Raw genomic sequence first — 19924 nt, 5'->3', positions numbered from 1 at the left:
ATATTGTTTCAATCAAAAACCATTATCTATAAGTGTATTGTACACATCTCTAGCTTCCCAAATAATGACGTTTTCTAGCAACTTTATCTACTCAATGATCACATATTGTTTCAATCAAAAACTCTATCAGAGATATTGTTAATGCACCATAACAAAGTCATATAATCTCAATCAATTCACAACCAACACACGCCAGATGCATCTTCTTTGTGTGTGTCTTCTCCTTGGAAAGGGCTAAATGTGTATAGTGCATATTGTACTGTAGTGCATTTTGTATTGTACAGGGTGCGGTGCATTTTTGTACAGTGCTAGATTGGGGTACATATATATATGTGCAGTGCACATGAGCACTTTTGTATGGGCAATATTAAAAAAATAGACAATATACAGAACTTATATTGCAAAAAACAGATAACATGTTGCTGCATTTGTAAATATAGTATGTGTATTCAGCACCTCATTCACCAAAAACGGGGTTTTGATATACCGTGCACCGAAAAAGAGGGGCCAGATGTTTTCGACACCTCATGTGACCAATAGATGCACAGTGCCATATTCAACACATGAGGTGTCAAAAACACTTAGTCCGTGTGTTGCTTTGTGTCTTGCCGCGTGTTGCGTCGTGTGCAGCTTTCGGTGTCGTGTCTTTCATGTGAAGCTTTTGATGTCGTGTACTCCTTCAGCTTTCAGCATCCTATGCCGGGTGCTGCTATTTTCTCCGCTATAAAATGAGAGATGCCTTCAGTTAAGGAGCAACAACACGAGAAGAGGAACAGCAGCATGAGGTGAGGAGGAGCAGCAATAGCACGAGGAGAGGAGTAGCAGTAGGAGAGGAGCAGCAACGCGAGTTGAACACTTCGAGAGCGCTCCTTTTAGTTACAGTAAGTAATTAAATTACGTATTTAATTAATATTTAGATTCACAGTAGTAATTGAAGTAAGTAGATTGTTTAATCTGTTCAATTATATTTTTTAAATTATATTAAGTTGATAAATTAAAGTACTTAGATTATTTGCTTAGTTTGATTATATGAGTTTGACTAGTTAGTGTAATTAGATTGTTTACTTAGTTTAATAATATGAATTTCATTAATCAGTGTAATTAGATTATTCTCTAGTATAATTGTATGAATGTCATTAAAAGTATAATTAGAGTATTTACGTAATTTAATCGGAGTTATTAGAGTTACATGATTAATCGGATAATTAGCTTGATTCAACTAATTTGATTAACTAGCTTAATCACTGAGGTTAAGTAGAGTAATATGATTAATCAGATTACTTAAATAGGATATTGTGAATTTATTTAATAGTTGTCAAATAATTATGACATGCAACTTTAAATATTAATTGTGATTTTTAATAGATGTTTATTATTTATTAATTATTCTGGGATCATGTTGTTTAATGTCTATGTAATAGTTACTCAATAAATATTTATTATTACTTTTAATGTTTATTAAATATTTAATCACAATAGTTTTATATTAATGTTTATTAAATATTTTAATTCATTCTTAAATATTAATTAGTTCATTTGAATTCAATATTGATGATTTAACTATCATTGTTAATAACTTAAATATTTAGCATTGTTAAGTACTGTACTATTTAATTTGCATTGTTGATTTACTTATTACTTATCGAGGGGCGTAATTTATTGTGTATCGTACATACATCTAAGTAGTTAATTTATTACATATATATTTTTTTTAGCAGATACGATATAACTATCCACATTTATTATGAGAAACGTACTGCTGTTTTGTATGGGAGGCTCATAATAATTCAGAATTGTCACCACATAGAAAGTTCGGTTGAGCTACCTATTGATATAGATGGCCTGAAATCATATGTTATTAGCCTTTTACGTGTGAACTAGCAGTCACATATTGTTGTCATTGAGGATGTGCGGCAACGGTTTGTTCCAAACAGTTCGGTTGCTGTCCATATGTTATTCGAGATGAGAAGGAGCAACACGTGAGCTTTATCCTCATGCAAGTCATTGGATGGTATACGTAAACATAGTGCCACGATTGATGTAAGGTGATATATTTGAAATTGTTTTTATTTCTTTAGAGTGCACATAATTAGTTTTGGTGTTACATATGTTTGTTCAAGTAGTGTCATTTCGTTTGTGTGGGTAGCATCTTAATATTTTTACGGGTGATTTTTTTATCTTTATTTTGTTTCGGGATTATATTTTCAACCGAATGTTTTGAAAGTAGGAATTTTTCTTCCTTTTGAATATGTACAACCCTCCTTTGCTAGGGAATGCTCAACAGGTTACCCACTAAATGAGAAATGGAGTGTTACGAGAACGCTAAGACATCTAAGCAAGAACAAAGGGGATCAGGGATAGTTCGGAGCCACGGTAACGAGCCGTGCTCTATTCTCCTTTCTAGTTCTTCGTTCTGTTCTCGTTCAATCTTATCCGACCAGAGCTTCCTGTCTTAACAGGTTTCTCATCAATACTCACAGGCCTAAGGTTACATGGGCTGTCCTTCAATTACTCCACTCCGACCCAAACACTCTCAGATTAGGCCTCCTTTGCCGGCCCTTGTGTTTGGATGCAGACTTGCTCGATTCTTCAGCATCAGTGTTCTCTCCAGCGTTGGCTTGGTCCTCAGCTCCCCTGCCTGCATCACCTTGGTCCTGCCCTCCTGGAGTAGTGTTGGTAACACACTCCCCTCCTTTAGTAACGGCTTGTCCCCAAGCCGGTGCTCTGGGAAATTGTTGGCGAATTGCTTCTTCATCCTCCCAAGTAGCCAACGACGCCGGCCAAGTGGACCACTTGATCAGCACTTGTGGCACCGTTCGGTTTTGATGGCGATGAAGTCGGCGCTTCAGGACAGCTTGTGGTACCTGCATGTGAGAGACACTTGAAGGCAGCTATGTGCTTACCAGGTTAGGAGGTAACACAGCTCTCTTCAATTGTGAGACATGAAAAACTGGATGAATGTTAGCTGATGGAGGAAGTTGCAATTTATAAGCCACTGCACCAATACGTTGGAGAATCAAGTAAGGGCCAAAATACCGGAATGATAATTTGTGATGTGCTCTAGCTGCAATTGAAGATTGTACATAGGGTTGCAATTTCAAGTAGACAGAATCTCCAACTTCAAATTGGCGATCAGAACGGTGTTTGTCAGCCTGGATTTTCATGAGTTGTTGAGCTCTCAACAAATGTTGGTGCAACAATGTTTGCATCAGTTTCCTGTCTTGGAGCCATTCATGCAAGTCAGGAATTTGGCAAGCTGCAACTCTATCTATCCCAAGGTGCCTTGGTTCATGGCCATAGAGAACTTCAAAAGGTGTTTTTCCCAAAACAGAGTGATAGCTAGTGTTGAACTAGAACTCAGCCAAAGAAAGCCACTGAACCCATTTGTTAGGACAAGCATGAACAAAGCATCGAAGATATGTTTCTAAACATTGGTTCACTCTCTCAGTGAGGCCATCTGTTTGTGGATGGTAAGAGGTACTCATTCTCAAGTCAGTGCCCACTAATTTAAACAACTCTTGCCACACAGAACTAGTGAATATTCTATCTCGGTCGGATATTATTGCTCTAGGCAATCCATGTAATTTAAATATATTGTTCATGAAGGTCATAGCAACTTGAAAGGCAGTGAAGGGATGGGCTAAGGGTATAAAATGGGAGTACCTTGAAAATTTATCCACTACCACCAAAATGCAATTGAATCTAGAGGAGTTAGGGAGTCCTTCAATGAAATCCATGGTGACAACTTGCCATGCACCTTGAGGGACTGGTATGGGTGATAATAGTCCCGGATAAGCTGTTCTTTCAGGCTTAGCTTGCTGACAAATGGTGCAATTTGCAACAAATTGCTGGACTGATTGTTTGAGTTTGTGCCAAGCAAAGATACTTTTAACTCGCTGATAGGTGACCTCTATTCCAGAATGACCCCCAATAGCACTATAGTGTAAAGCTTGCAGTATCTTATCCTGCATAGAGGGATCATTGGCCACCCAAATTCGTTGCTTATACCTGATTAACCCTTCTTTGAGAGTGAACTGTCCAATTGTTCCTTTTACCAACAGCTCAGTCAATAGTTTCAGTGTATGAGCATCCTGTTGATATCCAGCCACTACCTCCTCCAGCCATACTGGTTGTGCTACAGATACTAGAGTGTTTAGTGATGCATGAGGTGGTCTAGATAGTGCATCTGCCACTCTATTTTCAGTCCCCTTCTTGTAGATTATTCTGAATTGAAGACCCAGCAGCTTAGTCAATGCTTTGTGCTGCCAAGGTGTAGACAATCGTTGCTCTTCTAAATGGATCAGGCTCTTTTGATCAGTCTTAATCAGAAATTCAGCTTGTTGCAAATAGGATCTCCAATGGTCCACTGCCATGATAATTGCTAAGTATTCTTTTTCATATGTGGAGAGTGCTTGGTTTCGAGGCCCTAGAGCTTTGCTTACAAAAGCAATAGGGTGTCCATTTTGCTGTCAAACTGCTCCAATGCCTCTGTCTGATGCATCAGTTTCAATGACAAAAGGTAGCTGAAAATTGGGTAGAGCCAGAGTAGGGGCAGAGAGTAAGGCTTGCTTTAATATGTTAAAAGCATCATCTGTTGCCTTTGTCCAAACAAAGAACTCTCCCTTTTTGAGCAAATTTGTCAACGGTTTACTAATGTGACCAAAGTGTCTCACAAACTTTCTGTAGTACCCAGCCATGCCTAAAAAGCTCCTGAGTTCCTTAACACATGTGGGTGTAGGCCATTCCTTGATCACACTGATCTTACTTGGATCAGTTGTAACACCCTTCTCACTGATTATGTGGCCAAGATATGAGAGCTGTTGTTGAGCAAAGTGGCACTTAGAAAGCTTCACTTTCAATTGATGATCCTTCAAAATTGTGAACACCTGACTTATGTGCTGCAAATGATCCTCCCAACATTTGCTATAGATTAATATATCATCAATAAAAACCACTACACATTTTCTGAGAAGAGGAGCTAAGACTTGGTTCATGACACCTTGAAAGGTTGCTGGAGCACCAGTAAGACCATAAGGCATGACCTTATACTCAAAATGTCAATGATGTGTTTGAAAGGCGGTTTTGCTTTCTTCACCAACAGCCATCCGAATTTGGTGAAACCCAGCCCTTAAGTCCAAAGATGTGAACCAACAAGCACCAAATAGTTCATCCATAAGTTCATCTATGATTGGCAATGGGTACTTGTTCTTAACTGTCAAAGCATTCAATTTTCTATAGTCTACACAGAGCCTCCATTCACCAGTTTTCTTTTTAACCAATAAAACAGGTGAGGCAAATGGACTAGAGCTAAGTTGAATCATACCATGTTGAAGTAATTCAGTGACTTGCCTCTCAATTTCATCTTTCTGAGCAGGGTTGTATCTATATGGGCGAATTCGGAATGGTTGTGCTCCAGGTATCAATGGTATGGTGTGGTCATATTGCTTTTGTGGAGGTAATTCAGTGGGTTCCAAGAAGATATCAGAAAATTTCTCTATCAATTCCTTTATCTCAGCTGGCCAGGCATCAGACTTTTCTGGATTTAGCTCAACTGCATTGAGTTGTAACATATAGATGAAACTGTCTGTTCTTTGTAGCTGTGCCTTTGATATTGGTGCTCCAATTTGTGCTTGAGATTGAAGTCCTTGTAATTTGATATCCTTTCCATTGAGTTTGAATATCATCCACTTCTCAAGCCAGTGCACCTGCATAGGGCTGTGGGCTTGTAGCCAGTCCATACCCAAAACAATATCATAGCAGCTGAGAGGAAGAACTTTGAAATTGCTGGTGAAGGTGTGTCCTTGGACAACCCAATTGAGTTCCTGCAACTCATGAGTGCACATAAGGATATGGCCATTAGCCACTCTTACCCTCATAGGAGTACCAATTTCTGTCCAGCCAGTCATAGATACTGCTAACTGCTCCCTGATAAAAGAGTGAGAGCTTCCTGAGTCCACTAGCATAAGCACTTCACTATGATGTAGATAGCCTGGTAATCTGATTGTAGAATTACCATCTGTCCCATTTACGGCTTGGAGTGAAATGGCCATTAAATCTTCTTCAGAGTTTGATTTGTTCAACGGTGCAACAACATCTTTATCACTTGTGTCATCAGATAACAACTGCCACAACTCCTCTACTACATGCAGTGGTACCACTGTAGAACACTTGTGGTTTAAACCCCATTTTTCTCCACATTTGAAACATAAACCTTTTGCTCGACGATATGCTCTTAAGTTGGACAGTTTATCATCTGTGCCTACTTCTCTGACATTTGAAATGTCATTCAACTTCCTATCTTCAGTAATAGCATGGGTATTTTGACCCTTGAGAGGTGTAGCTGGCCCAGTGATAGGTGATCTGAGCAGAGTTCTTGAATAAGATAATCCTTCAGATTTCCTTGTCTCTTTTCTTGGCATTTCTTGCAAAACCTCTTCCTGCAATAGAGCAAGAGAACTCGCAGTATCGAGATCTAAGGGTCTATGCAGTAATACAACAGACTTGATGTCCCCTCTTAACCCATCTATGAAATGATTAGTAATAACAGCTCTATTCATAGAGGGGTCATGAGCTAGAAGTTGGTGGACAAGATCATCAAATCGTTCTATGTAATCCACTACTGTCCCAGATTGACTGATATGAAAGAATTGTCGAATCAGAAGATTCCCCTGGTCTCTATCGAACCTATGACATACAGCAAGACTTAAATCTGTCCAAGCCCACTGATGAACGACCGATTCCAAGGATTGTAACCAAAATGCAGCTGAGCCAATAAAATGCATGGTAGACAGCTTAACCCACATATGCGGTGGAATTTCATAGATATCAAAGAAGGTTTCGCAACGTCTAATCCACATTTTAGGACTACTGCCATCAAATTGCGGAAAATTCAGTTGAGGCATGGCAGCTAATAAACTGGAACTCATACTCATAGCACTAGGGGCAACAGAATCCCGCAAGTGTAGAGGAATGGAAGTGTATCCATGTGAGTTAGACGCACCTGTGACTGGAGGTGGTGTCAGGGTGGCGTGCACCCCAAAACCATACCCCCGATGATTTGGTGCAGAGCGGTGGCCGATCGGCCCGAACGCCGCCTCGGGTGAGGAAGCCCCCAGATGAGCGGTGGCCGGCGCTCCAGTTGATTTCGTCACCTCAGCTTCGGATGCCCGAACACGCGAGGTCTCGACCGCACTCTTTCCATTAGATCCTGGCACCGGATGGAGCTGCTCCACTTGCACATGGAGATCGGTGACGATCTTCTGCAGATCCACCAGGTTGGTCTCGACCAGTGGCTTCCACTGCTCGAAATCCCCCTTGGTTACTTTCAACTCCGCCATTGCCGTTCTCATTTCTGAGAGCGACTGCTGAGTCTCCGCATGTTGATCTTTCAACACAGCCATCAACTCCAAGTAGTGTTCGTCGGTCCTCATCTTGCTTTGGAGCCTTGTCCCGTGGTGATGCGCCAGGATCGTAGCTCTGGTACCAATTGTTACGAGAACGCTAAGACATCTAAGCAAGAACAAAGGGGATCAGGGATAGTTCGGAGCCACGGCAACGAGCCGTGCTCTATTCTCCTTTCTAGTTCTTCGTTCTGTTCTCGTTCAATCTTATCCGACCAGAGCTTCCTGTCTTAACAAGTTTCTCATCAATACTCACAGGCCTAAGGTTATATGGACTGTCCTTCAATTACTCCACTCCGGCCCAAACACTCTCAGATTAGGCCTCCTTTGCCGGCCCTTGTGTTTGGATGCAGACTTGCTCGATTCTTCAGCATCAGTGTTCTCTCCAGCGTTGGCTTGGTCCTCAGCTCCCCTGCCTGCATCACCTTGGTCCTGCCCTCCTGGAGTAGTGTTGGTAACATGGAGTTAAAGACAAAAAAAAGAGAAAAAACGCCGTCCGTGGGAACGAGCCGACGACCACGTGGTGAAAAGCCACGCGCTCGACCACTGAGCTAGGACGGCTTTCTATGCTATCCTTCCTAAATACTAATTAGATTCATTAAACATTTCACTGAGAGTGATATCACTTGAGTGAAAACTTGGATAATTGAGACGATAAGGGATAATGGTGCCGATCCTTTGTTGATCGTAGTTTCATGTAGCCCAGAGTTTGGCACAGACTAGATAGCTCACTTGCGGCTGAACTGATCACTGACCCCGGACAATGCCATTTAGTTATGCAATGGAGATCTCCAACTCTCTATTAATCAAGGATCATCCTGTGCTCCTAACCCCTAATCAAGACTACCAACGTGTATGGTTAAATAGACTGAGACTGCTGCGCATAGTCCTTGAGAGGAATTAAAGGCATTTCTCCGCCAAGAAACTCCGGGAGCTGGCTTTCGTCGATCTCCCGGTGCAGAGTCTCCTGCAGGCTCTTGTCGTCCACGAAAACGAACTGCGGACGCATTGCGCAAAGGAGTCAGGAGAAGAAGAGGAGCAAACGGTCAGTGAACTTCAGCCTGGGATTCGGCGAGGATGATCACCTTGTCCCTGGTGTTGTTGTCGATGAACGGGTAGACCATCTTCCACGCCTTCATGAAGATGTAGGGCACATGGATCATCAGCGCCTTGCCGAGCCGCTCCGGGTAGTAGTTCTGATGCAGAAAATTAAAAAGAATCATCAGCCATTTGCTTTCAGGTACACTGAGAATGGATCTCATGATGCTGCTTCTGTTGTTCGATCGAGGCGACTTTTACGTGGTTTAAGTGAAGGCAGAACAGACAGACCTGCATGATCTCTATAGCTGCAATGTAGGCTCGGACATCGCAGTTGGAGTACCCCCAGCCCTTAAGATCCACGATGCAGAGGAACTTCTCCTGCCCTCTGGGGATCCTGCATTTTGCTCCCTGAGTCACAAGCAAGCATGTGCAAGGCATAGCAACAGCTAGTGCGTTCCATTACAGTAATTGTAAATCTCCATTGCTGCACAAAGATAAGCTGTGTTTAACACGAGTTCAGAACGTGCTAAGCAGTGAGCACTAGTTACCTGGCACAGATCTTGTCGAAGAAGTAGACAACAAAATCTGCTCAACAGTCAACACTTATGGTCATCAACGTCAATCGAATCGAATACGCTGCATTTTCAAGCTAAGCGCAGATGAACGCTAGGCAGCTACATGTAAGCAAGGATCTGCAGGGTCAAGTGCATACTCTTGAACTCGGCCATGTCGCGGTTGGCGGAGAAATGCCTGGCCAGGAAGCCGACGAGGATGGGGCGGCCGGTCCTGTCGACGCCGCCCATGAACACCTTGTCCTGCGAGAGCTCACCCCGCACCCGCTCCTCCGGCACGAAGCCGTCGGGCACCGCTTCCTTCCTCCACCTGAGGAACCTGAGGAACATGGTGGAGGCCTTGTCCACGTTGTGGTCGCGCGCGCGCAGGAACCTCCGCAGCGTCAGGTTGTCCACCTCCTGCTTTGCACGCGACATTTGATTTGAGTTGAGCGCACCATGCATTGCATGGCCAAATTAAGCTCAGTTAATTTCTGAATGAATTCAGCGACATTTACAAATTTCTAGCAGTTAAAAATCGCATCTTACTTAGGTCCTTGAACGGCCACGGATAGATGTCGGTCCGATTAGATTATGTTAGATGAAATATGTTCTATTTCATCAAAGTAATGAAAATATCGTCTTTCAAAAAAGTAATAAAAATACCACAACCTCTGTATCCGTGAATGTACGTAACGATATTTACAAAATTTAAAGCAAACATGCTACCGTAAAATGTCTATCAATTAATCTAAAAGTGCTGGAATATGAATACAAAATAACATTAGAAACATATCCTATTACTAAACATGTTGGTCGGATTAGATAGAGGGTTCAATATTTTAAGATGCAAGAGAATAATGGACATGAAATGGGCAGAAAGGCTGGCATATGTCTGGTATCTGTATGTCCATTTTGTTTAAGGTGATGTCTCTATGGCCTTGAGCTTGTTTTTCTGAACTATTGCAGATAGGTAGGTATCTCTGTAGCCATTCTTGCGTGTCTTTGTAAAATAATATAGGCACCATGCTTCACGCGTAGACTATTAGCTAATTTTTAGATGCGAAAATAGCACAGCCGGTTGCAACTGTTCCAGTCCCCTATGTGATTGGGTAGTTAATGATCGGTTGCTTAATCTATCCATGTTACAATCTCACTGATCAACTACCAAAGATGCTGTTGCGCTGGTGGTGATGGCAGTGCTACAATTAGTAAAAGCGACGGAGTGCCCACCTCTTGAATTGAAAAGAGCTAGCAAGATCCCATAAAATGTACCTCCCCACTCTTGATCTCTTGCTTGTATTTTTGGTTGATGACATAATCTATAGCGGTTTTGCTATCTTTCAATCGTCTCAAATTTTCTTATGACTCAGTTGGAGTACTTAAAATTGCATGCTACTTGGCTTAAGATGCAGCTTTTGAAATGGAATATACACTTTTAACCACTATATTTGTATAACTTTATCTTACGAAAACCGTAGGAATGAAATTGCCGATTAGAAGGACGTGAATAGACGTCCCAATAAATTTCTTACTAAATCGATAATATTTTCTTATTTGGATCACCTAACGTACCTCAAAACTCAAGTAAAAGCAAACACGACTTCACGGATGATATATGAACCATATGTTCAATTTAAAATTAATTTATGTCTTAGCACTCGAAAGATCATAACTTGTAAATAAATAAGAAAAGATGAACACCGAACAACGGAACTCTCTAAGTTGATTGTCAAAAGGCAATGAAATTCAAGATCTCATCACATAAGTATGCGTTTACGAATTTAATGCCTCCAGCAATAAAAAGAATGACCTCACAAGGTGTTAAAATTTTAGTCCAAAAATCAAAACGAAATCAAATTTGAAAACCGAAAAACTTACAAGGAAACCAATAGAAGAAAACTAGAAATATATGAGTATAATAATATGAAAAAAATAGATTTTATTGCAGCAAAGGTCAATCCTATTTTAGATAGATTACAAAGATTTTTTTCTCACAAAACTCTCACCTAATATTATAGACTAAGCATTTCTCTTACTCTCTTCTAAAACTCTAGCATAAGACTCTTATATGGGTGGTATAGGTATAGGAAATTTAATTCCTAAGTTTATTAGCTTTTTTCCAAAATATCACTCCTTTATAGTACACTCCTACTACCACCAATGATATTTTGGTCCATTTCCTTCTCTATTTATCGGGACGGTCACGATGCCTTCACGACTTAACTTCACCTCGACGCAAGCTTCGCGATGGTGTCACATACTTCTCTAGTTCTCCTATGATTTTGAGATCAAACCGCAAAACGCTGGCACGCTTATCAAAACATAACTTTCCACTTGCTTACACCTTAAACAAATTCTTTGATGTCGACATGTGTACTACGTCTTGCGATCCTGATTGTCAGTAATTCTCTCCCACTCCTGATCTCTCGGATCATCTTTTTACTTACACCGGTATCCCTTCGTTTAACTTTATCAACACGTCGTCTTCATCCACTTTCTATATTTTATTTGATCTCACGTATTCAGCTAGGATCACTCTTGACTCCGTCTAGACTTCTTGATCGTTCGACATCAAACACTTCATTTAACCCTAATTATCTCGCCGTCGACCGTCAAGTTATATACATCAATTACACACTATAAGACCAGCAAACACATATATTTAACTCTAAATCCAGTTAGTCCATAACCATTATGCTCAAATAAAATCACAAATCAATTTAAATCACATCAAAGCTAATTTAAAATCGAAGATCAAATTAAATAAATATTAATGTCAATCGTTCGTCATCGTAAATAAATCAAGTCAAATTCAGCTTGATTTGGAAACTATAGCGACACCATAGTCCTTTTGATGTGAAACATATAGTTTTAAAATCTGTATCAGTGACAAAAGTTTTAACTAAGTGCGTTATCCCAGAATAATTGGCAAAAGGGAACGGAGGCAGCCTCCCAATGTTCCGGAAGGCTACCCCAAGTGATCAAAGCAACTGATCATGCATTATGGTAGAAACAGACGCGCAAGAACAAGATGAGGGAATTGCCACAGGACGTCGATGCATCAAGAAAGCAGAGAGCCGGGCTTCATCCAGAAAGGGTGGTCAATTAGCCCGTTCGATCTCCTAAGCCAGTACTAATTGTAATCAGATACTGGCATGTTAATTTCTATGCCATTGGGGAGCTCACCTTGGCCTGCGGGTCCTGCGCCTCCACCATGGCCCTCAGCTCGGCGACCTTGAGCCACTCCCCTTCCCCTGCCGCTCCACCTCCAGCACTCGCCATCTCCTCCTCCTCCTCCTCGATCTAGTAGCAGCGACGCAGCAGACGAGAAGAGGAGGGGAGAAAGATCCTGCGGAGGAGTAGGAGGGATCGAATGGCTGAATAGTATCAGAGAGGCCAAATAGTAGTCGTACTGACTACTGTGTTGGCCGCACAGTGTGACTCTCCCACGGTCCCAGGCCCTGCTCTACTCCTCCGGTCCCGTGTAGATATGCCGAATAGCGAGACGATACGTAATAGTCGTAGGAAGTCGACAATCAGTATGGTTGGGGAGCAACGAGCCATCAATCAGGGGCGGAGCTACAATAGAATGGATGGTGATGCACAATAATACAATATGTATAGAAGCATGTTCAATTTTGAAGTAACGATGGCAATTTTAACTGCTTTGAAAGGTCAAAATAAGCTTTTTTAGTACTAAAAGTTTTTTTTTCTAGCCTATGCACAACGTGGCTTGTTTCCAGCCACCAGTGACCATACATCCTGTTCCAAGTAGTGGTTGGAGGTTGAAGAAAAAAGCTACTATGGTGAGAGCATTTTCAACAGACTAGAGAAATTTCAATTTCTATTATCTCTATTTACTTATTTACTTAAAAAAATTTTCATATTTCTACACATTCTAACAGACTAGTTAAATCTCACCCTTCATATTCTATTTCATTGCCAGGACCCACACATAAGCCTCCATTCTCTCTTTCTTTCCCCCCTGCCTGTATCCATTCCTCCCTCCCATTTCATTGCATCCCCAACCGACAGAGCATCAGAGCGCGACAGGAGATGTTGGAGATGATTTTTTTGGTATTTTAGAGTGTGTGTGCGATGACAGGTGGGATGAAGGAGCTATTGGAGATACTCTAAGAAGATATAGATGACACTTGGCTACTGTTGCAGCGCAAGTGTGAATAAAGATACTCTGATTGACATGTGGACTAATTAGATAATTTATTGAACGTATTATCGACACATTGTATGAGATAATTAAATAGGTATCCGCGCGCAAGTATTCATGCATACACTCTATGGAATAGTAACTGACGGAGGAAGAATATGGACAAACAATTATATAATACACACATGATGGATAGTGATAATATTTTTATGTTTCTCGGTCCTTGGAAGGGAAACAGTTAATATAATCATTACCTCCTAGTTGTACTATCGACACCTTCTTAGAAGTTACTGAAACTAATTGTTAAAGTATAAATAAATTATTCAGCTTTCTCCTTCGGTTTAGATTTGTATGCGAATTAATTGGTGCATGCAATACAATATAGTATTAGAGTCAAAAGTTTCGAGTTCGAGTCCTAACGGACGCAATTAAAATTTTTTACAACTGACTCCTATTTCTATGTCTGAGAACTAAAAGAGCCTCCACGTGAGTAAGAGTATTGAAATATAAGTGAATTGCCCATTTTTCATCATCAACTAAGACTTTTGAATAAATTGATTGGTACATCTAGCTCAATACTAACACTAACTAACATGGCTTCTCTTACACTCAGTACCTAAGCACTGTAAAAACGTTATACACTTTTAAGACCCTAAAAACTTGTTATTCTGCACAATATTGGATCAATCAAAGGTCAACTTCAGTTATATATATTGCTCAAGGTGCATTTTCTTTATGCTTCTGTTGCCATCGCTAATGTTTATAACATCTTAATTGTCTGAGTATCTTATAAATACGTAAATTATCATCTATTGACTATTGACAAATGACAATTGATATTACAAATTTAAAGCAAATTTAGCCTCGCAAATGCTTGGGTCATCCTGCTAGTTCAGTTAAACAACGCAGAGCTGTATTTTACAACTGCACCGTTATTGCAGGACTAGTAAAGACTATCTCTCTCTTTGTAATCAAGGATCATCCTGTGCTCATATCCCCTAGTCAAGACTACCAACGTGTATGGTTAAACCGACTGAGACTGCTGTACGTCGTCCTTGACGGTAATCAGAGGCATCTTCCCGCCAAGGAACTCCGGGAGCTGGCTCTCGTCGATCTCCCGGTGCAGCGTCTCCTGCAGGCTCTTGTCGTCCACGAAAACGAACTGCAAATGCATTTTGTTGAAAGAAGGATGTTAGGAGAAGAAGAGGAGCAAATGATTAATCTCCATTTTGCAGTTTCCCCAAGGTAGCAGTAGAAATTCAGCCTGGGATTCGGCGAGGGTGACCACCTTGTCCCTGGTGTTGTTGTCGATGAACGGGTAGACCATCTTCCACGCCTTCATGAAGATGTAGGGCACATGGATCATCAGCGCCTTGCCGAGCCGCTCCGGGTAGTAGTTCTGATGCAGAAAATTAAAAAGAATCATCAGCCATTTGCTTTCAGGTACACTGAGAATGGATCTCATGATGCTGCTTCTGTTCTTCGATTGAGGCGACTTTTACGTGGCTTAACTGAAGGCAGAACAGACAGACCTGCATGATCTCTATAGCTGCAATGTAGGCTCGGACATCGCAGTTGGAGTACCCCCAGCCCTTAAGATCCACGATGCAGAGGAACTTCTCCTGGCCTCTGGGGATCCTGCATTTTGCTCCATGTATTTAAAATGCTCCATGTATTTATTACAAGACAAGCTTATGCAAGGCATTCATCAACTCTTTTCTTGTATTACATAAATCTCCATTGGTGAACCAAGGTGAGCTTCGTTTCACACAGTCAGTTCAGAACGTGCTGAGCACTAGTGATTACCTGGCACAGATCTTGTCGAAGAAGTAGGCAACAAAACCTGCACATGAAGAACTGGCTCACATGGGTCATCAATCGAAGTGAGCTGCATTTCCATGTGCAGATCAACGCTAGCAGGTACCTAGCTACTGTACATTCTAGCAAGGTGAAGGACCATCGTGCATGGTGAAAGTGCATACTCTTGAACTCTGCCATGTCGCGATTGGCGGAGTAGTGCCTGGCCGGGAAGCCGACGAGGATGGGGCGGCCTGCCCTGTCGACGCCGCCCATGCAGACCTTGTCCTGCGAGAGCTGCCCCCGAACCCGCTCCTCCGGCACGAAGCCGTCGGGCGCCGCCTCCTTCCGCCACCTGAGGAACCTGAGGAACATGGCGGAGGCCTTGTCCACGTTGTGGTCGCGCGCGCGCAGGAACCTCCGCAGCGTCAGGTTGTCCACCTCCTGCTAGTACGCGAGCAAACATATCATTGGATTTGAGACGCCCAAACTAATTATAAGTTCAGTCAATTAATTTCTGAATGTGATTAGTGGAGTGTTCACATTGCTAGTATTAATTAATCAGGTCCTAGAAGTGGCACGAGTCGATGTCGAAATCGTATTAGCTAGAGGCCGGGTTGATATTTTAAGATGCGCGCAAGAGAATAATGCAAGGGAAATTTCATCTAGCCCTTGCTGACACATGGTTTATTACAACCATTTATTTATGTCGATCCTCGTGTCAGAGAGATAGGTAAAAAAACTTATAAATTAGATGAGAAAAAATAATAGATAGATGAATATTAATTGAGATAGGTAGATGTTGAGATAAATCATATGTCCATATGTACTTGCATTTCCAAGAATAATTAATGAGTATGAAATGGACAGAATGGTTGGCATGTTTGTATCTCTTAGGCCACTCTCAATGTTAGATTTTTAGACATTAATTATGTGTCTATCTAAGAAAAACATGATGTGACAAATAATTTAAAGATTAAATAGAAGAAGCTCATTTTTTACGAAGGAAACTAGTTCTTTTAGCAATTTTGAATGATTGTGAGACAATAAATTATTTTAGCAGATTTAAAAAAACTAGTAAGACACACATATACATTATAAGTTTATTTCTTTAACATCAATTTTTTACTTTTTTTTTAAGAAACGTCGTCACCTAAGAAATAAAACATCCAGAGTGGTCTTATGACCTCTCTTTCTTGAAGGTTATGTCTCGGTGACTGGAGATTGTTTTAAACTACTATTGTAGATAGCCAGCTATCTTTTGTAGGCATTCTTGCGTGTCTCTGTAAAATAATGCAGGCGCCATGCTTCACGCGTAGTTGATGGTGATCAATTGCTCGGATGAACCATACAAGCTAGCTTAATCTATTCATGTTATGATCTCATTGATCAACTGCCAAATACGCGTTCGTGCTGGTGGTGATGATACTGCATGCTACAGTTAGATCATGTTTGTTTTAGATTATAAAAATTAGATCGCGATCAAAATTCAAAAGTTGAAACAAACAGCTGGATTGTAAAAGTTGGATTCTGATCACAATTCAAAAGCTGAAATAAACAGCTGGTTGGAAAAGCTGGATTGTTAAAATTCAACACACAGATTGTAACAATCCAGCAATCTGCTTTCCATCAGATTGTAACAATCCACAATCTAATTTTTTATAATCCAAATTTTACAATTCAGCTTTTTACTATCTACAATCTATAAGCTACTTTTCACAATCTACAATTAAAACAAATAAAACGACAGAGTACCCTTTTCCCTTGACTTGAAAAGAGCTAGTAAAAAAATTGTACTTTCTCTCGTTCTCTCCCTTTGACTTGAAAAGAGGTGGCAAAAACTAGTAAAAAACTGTACTTTCTCCGTTATCTCCTGCTCGTCGTTCTAGCTGATGACATACGCTTTTGACAGCTTTATTAAGTCGATGAAAACTATAAAGACACAAGGTACGGTGCTACTTTTGCTCTATATATAATTTAAAAAAGAATAAAGTCACATCATATGTAAATAAAAAAAGAGTTACAGTTACATTATGAATAAACGTAACTTAACAAATTTATTATTTAATGATGTATAACTTAAAGAACACGATTATAATTATATAACAATTTAAAACTTAACTAGTTAACTTTTTAAGTTATAGTTACGTACTTTTAGACCTATATTTGTAAGTAGTTTAACTAGCGAATTGTAACTGACAGTTATTTGAGTTGTAACTGGAGGATGGTACAACAATAAATTACAGTACATCTAGGGGTTGAATATACTCGCCTCTTGGACATATATTATATGTATAGTCCCAACTCTAGTTACTATTATATCACTCTCAGTTATAATTTAAAAAATAGTAGAGTTATTACAACTAGATGTAAATTAAAAAAAAGTTACAATTACGTTATGGATGAATTTAACTCTAACAAATTCCTTGTATAATTATGTATAGCATCCGTAACACAATTATATTTATAATACAATATAAAATGTAACTCGTTAGTTTTCTGTATTATAATTATGTACTTCTAAACACTTAATTATAATTAGCTTTAGTTAAGTGTGTTAGTCTTAGACCGTCGAGCCAACGCTCGGGAGGAAAGGCCAAGTGGTCACAGCAACTAGCTGATCATGCATTAAGGAGGAAGAAGAGGGCTGCTGAGAGAGACAGAAAGCGCAAGAACAAGGCACGGTAATTTGCGCAGGACGACGCATCAAGCAAGCAGAGCAGAGCAGAGAGCGGGCCTTCGTTCAGAAAAGTGAACAAAAACAGAGACGAAATAGTACTACTACTACTAGTAACTGGCAACTGAAAGAAGATTAACGAGGGAGCAAGCTAATTAGTGCGACTCAAACTCTCAAAGATCGATGAGCTGACCTTGGCGCGGGGGTCCTGCGCTTCGACCATGGCCCTCAACTCGGCGACCTTGAGCCACTCCCCTTCCCCTGCCGCTCCACCTCCAGCGCTCGCCATCTCCTCCTCCTCGTCGACCGAGTAGCAGCGACGCAGCAGACGAGAGGAGGAGGGAGGAGGAGGAGAGAAAGATATAGTGTGAGGCGCTGAACTGAAGAGGAGAGGAGCCTGTGGTGTGGAGAGGGAACAGTGGCAGACGAGACCGGCTGACTAGCTATAGTTAAATTGAATACATAGTTTGATATCCAAAAATTTAGGATGTGATTCTCCGCTACCTTCTCTTAATTTTATTTATTTATTTTCATTAATAAAATAGATCTTATATTTATAGCTGGCAACAAAACAGTAAAACTAGAAGATAAGCTAAATAGAAAAAGTAAATAAATTATTTAAAATTTGAAGTTTTTTATCATACGGAAGGAGAACCGGCAAAGAAATGATACGGGAACTTGGGATTTCTGTTGCGGGACGACGGGTCACGAGAGGAATATATCCGATGATCCGGATGCTGCTGGGATGCGAGCGCCGTGTTGGACTCTCATTGGTTCCCTGCTCGCGCCAGTCTGGCTCCCCCTCCCACGGTCTCAGCACGGTTCAAAGCAAGCGAACCCGACCGATGCCATCAAGCCAAGCCCTGCGTGCCGTCACATCGCATTTTTTTTTCTCTCGAGATGGTCAGCGCGACGCGTGCACGTGCACTTTTTTTTCTATGGATGCACAGCGCCGCTGTCGCCGTTCTTTGGCTGCTAACGCTCTGACAATTCGACCTCTACGGTGACACGAAAAATTCAGCGTCTGAATCTAATTTATAGGACGATATACGATAAAAAATTACTATAAAACTTATAGTAAAAAAACATGTACGATAAAATAAGAAAAAACAAATTACTAAATTGAATCTAGACTTAAATACATAAAATCAGTTTGTAGAATTATTTTCTGGCACGCTTCTACTAGCGCACAGCTTTCCTTTTTTTTTCCAACACGTGACGTACAGCTGCCTTTGTTGACATGACGGCGTGGACTAACACGCATGCACTTTCGAATAGTTTCATTTCCTTCCATTCTCGATTAGGACTAGTATACTGGACGCAAACAAAATTCTGCTTAATCTTGCAACGCCGGACAGCGTCGGTGCCTCTTCGATTTGATTTAGGTGACGAGCATGGTAGATCATCCGAATCATCATCAGATGCATCCCACCGCCGCCCGTACCAACGCGGCGCCGCCTACCTCGCCTCTCGTCACCGCGTTGTTTCATCCGGCGTCTTCGTGACTCCATCCTTCACTCGAACTGCATCCCGGCGACATTCCTAGCGCCGTGGAATTGATTACCAATTCACCACCCACAATCCATCAATGGCAGATGAAACATTTTGTCGTCAGTTGCAACTGACAAAGTTGACTGATCGAGAGAGAGAGAGAGTATACATATATTTTGCGAATGGGTAGTAGGAGTGTATATTCTCGGAACTAGGAAGGAAACAACATGCTTCATCAAGCTGACCTTCAACTCTTGGCTACCGCACACCGACTCGTCCTAACTTTTCAATTCACGCGCCACGATTAGCTAATGCTTCAATTTCTCTCAAGGTAATAGGACTCTACAAATAGAATATAAATTATAGACTTTATTTAAAATTATTTTATGTGTCTTTATACATAAAAGCTTAAAGCTTGAACGAAAAACAAAGCAAATGATCATTACTGAAAGAAGCGAACTTCCAAAGTTGATGATTTAGAGAAAAAAGATTCAAGATCTTCTCAAATACATGAGAATTTGAATATTTATATCTCTAGCAACTAAAAGAACAATTTATCAAGGTTAAAAAATTACAGCTCAAAAGTAAAAACGAAAATCAATCCAAAAAAAATCCAAAAACTCATTGAAGGCCAGAGGGAAAAAAAACTAGAAAAAGATGAACACAAGCTTATACGAGAAAATGAACTACATTAAGCACAAAGGTTAGTTCTATTTCGACAGATTACAAATTTATTTTTTCTCACAAAAGCTCTAACTTACTACAAAGACTTAGTCTATCATCTCATCTCCTCTAG

At 40.7% G+C, this 19924-nt stretch overlaps 2 protein-coding genes across 4 annotated transcripts; both read right to left on the bottom strand.

The window, feature by feature from the left end:
- Nucleotides 1-8055: 8055 nt before the first annotated feature.
- Nucleotides 8056-12455, bottom strand: LOC133927847 (uncharacterized). 2 transcript variants are annotated; one of them, XM_062374237.1, is made up of 6 exons: nucleotides 12182-12455; nucleotides 9154-9415; nucleotides 8990-9026; nucleotides 8730-8835; nucleotides 8486-8596; nucleotides 8056-8397 (listed from the first exon to the last, which is right to left on the bottom strand). In XM_062374237.1, the coding sequence occupies exons 1-6, from the start codon at nucleotides 12275-12277 to the stop codon at nucleotides 8260-8262; spliced, it is 750 nt and encodes a 249-aa protein (XP_062230221.1). In that variant the 5' UTR covers nucleotides 12278-12455; the 3' UTR covers nucleotides 8056-8259. The 2 variants fall into 2 exon arrangements, with proteins under 2 accessions (XP_062230221.1, XP_062230229.1); XM_062374245.1 differs by having other exon boundaries at nucleotides 9154-9412; nucleotides 12182-12454.
- A 1502-nt stretch (nucleotides 12456-13957) lies between these two features.
- On the bottom strand, nucleotides 13958-18054 carry LOC133927833 (uncharacterized). 2 transcript variants are annotated; one of them, XR_009911355.1, is made up of 7 exons: nucleotides 17831-18054; nucleotides 15146-15404; nucleotides 14970-15006; nucleotides 14696-14801; nucleotides 14452-14562; nucleotides 14066-14325; nucleotides 13958-14026 (listed from the first exon to the last, which is right to left on the bottom strand). XR_009911355.1 is itself a non-coding variant. In XM_062374223.1 (6 exons), exons 1-6 carry the CDS (start codon nucleotides 17924-17926, stop codon nucleotides 14188-14190), a joined length of 747 nt encoding a protein of 248 aa, XP_062230207.1. In that variant the 5' UTR covers nucleotides 17927-18054; the 3' UTR covers nucleotides 13958-14187. The 2 variants fall into 2 exon arrangements, 1 of the variants encoding a protein (XP_062230207.1); XM_062374223.1 differs by having other exon boundaries at nucleotides 13958-14325.
- Between the last annotated feature and the right edge of the window lie 1870 nt (nucleotides 18055-19924).

Source organism: Phragmites australis, chromosome 1 (genome assembly GCF_958298935.1).
Source record: "Phragmites australis chromosome 1, lpPhrAust1.1, whole genome shotgun sequence".
Lineage (NCBI taxonomy): Eukaryota > Viridiplantae > Streptophyta > Magnoliopsida > Poales > Poaceae > Phragmites > Phragmites australis.
Note: the sequence above shows the minus strand (reverse complement) of the source record. Positions and strands in the feature narration are given on the sequence as shown.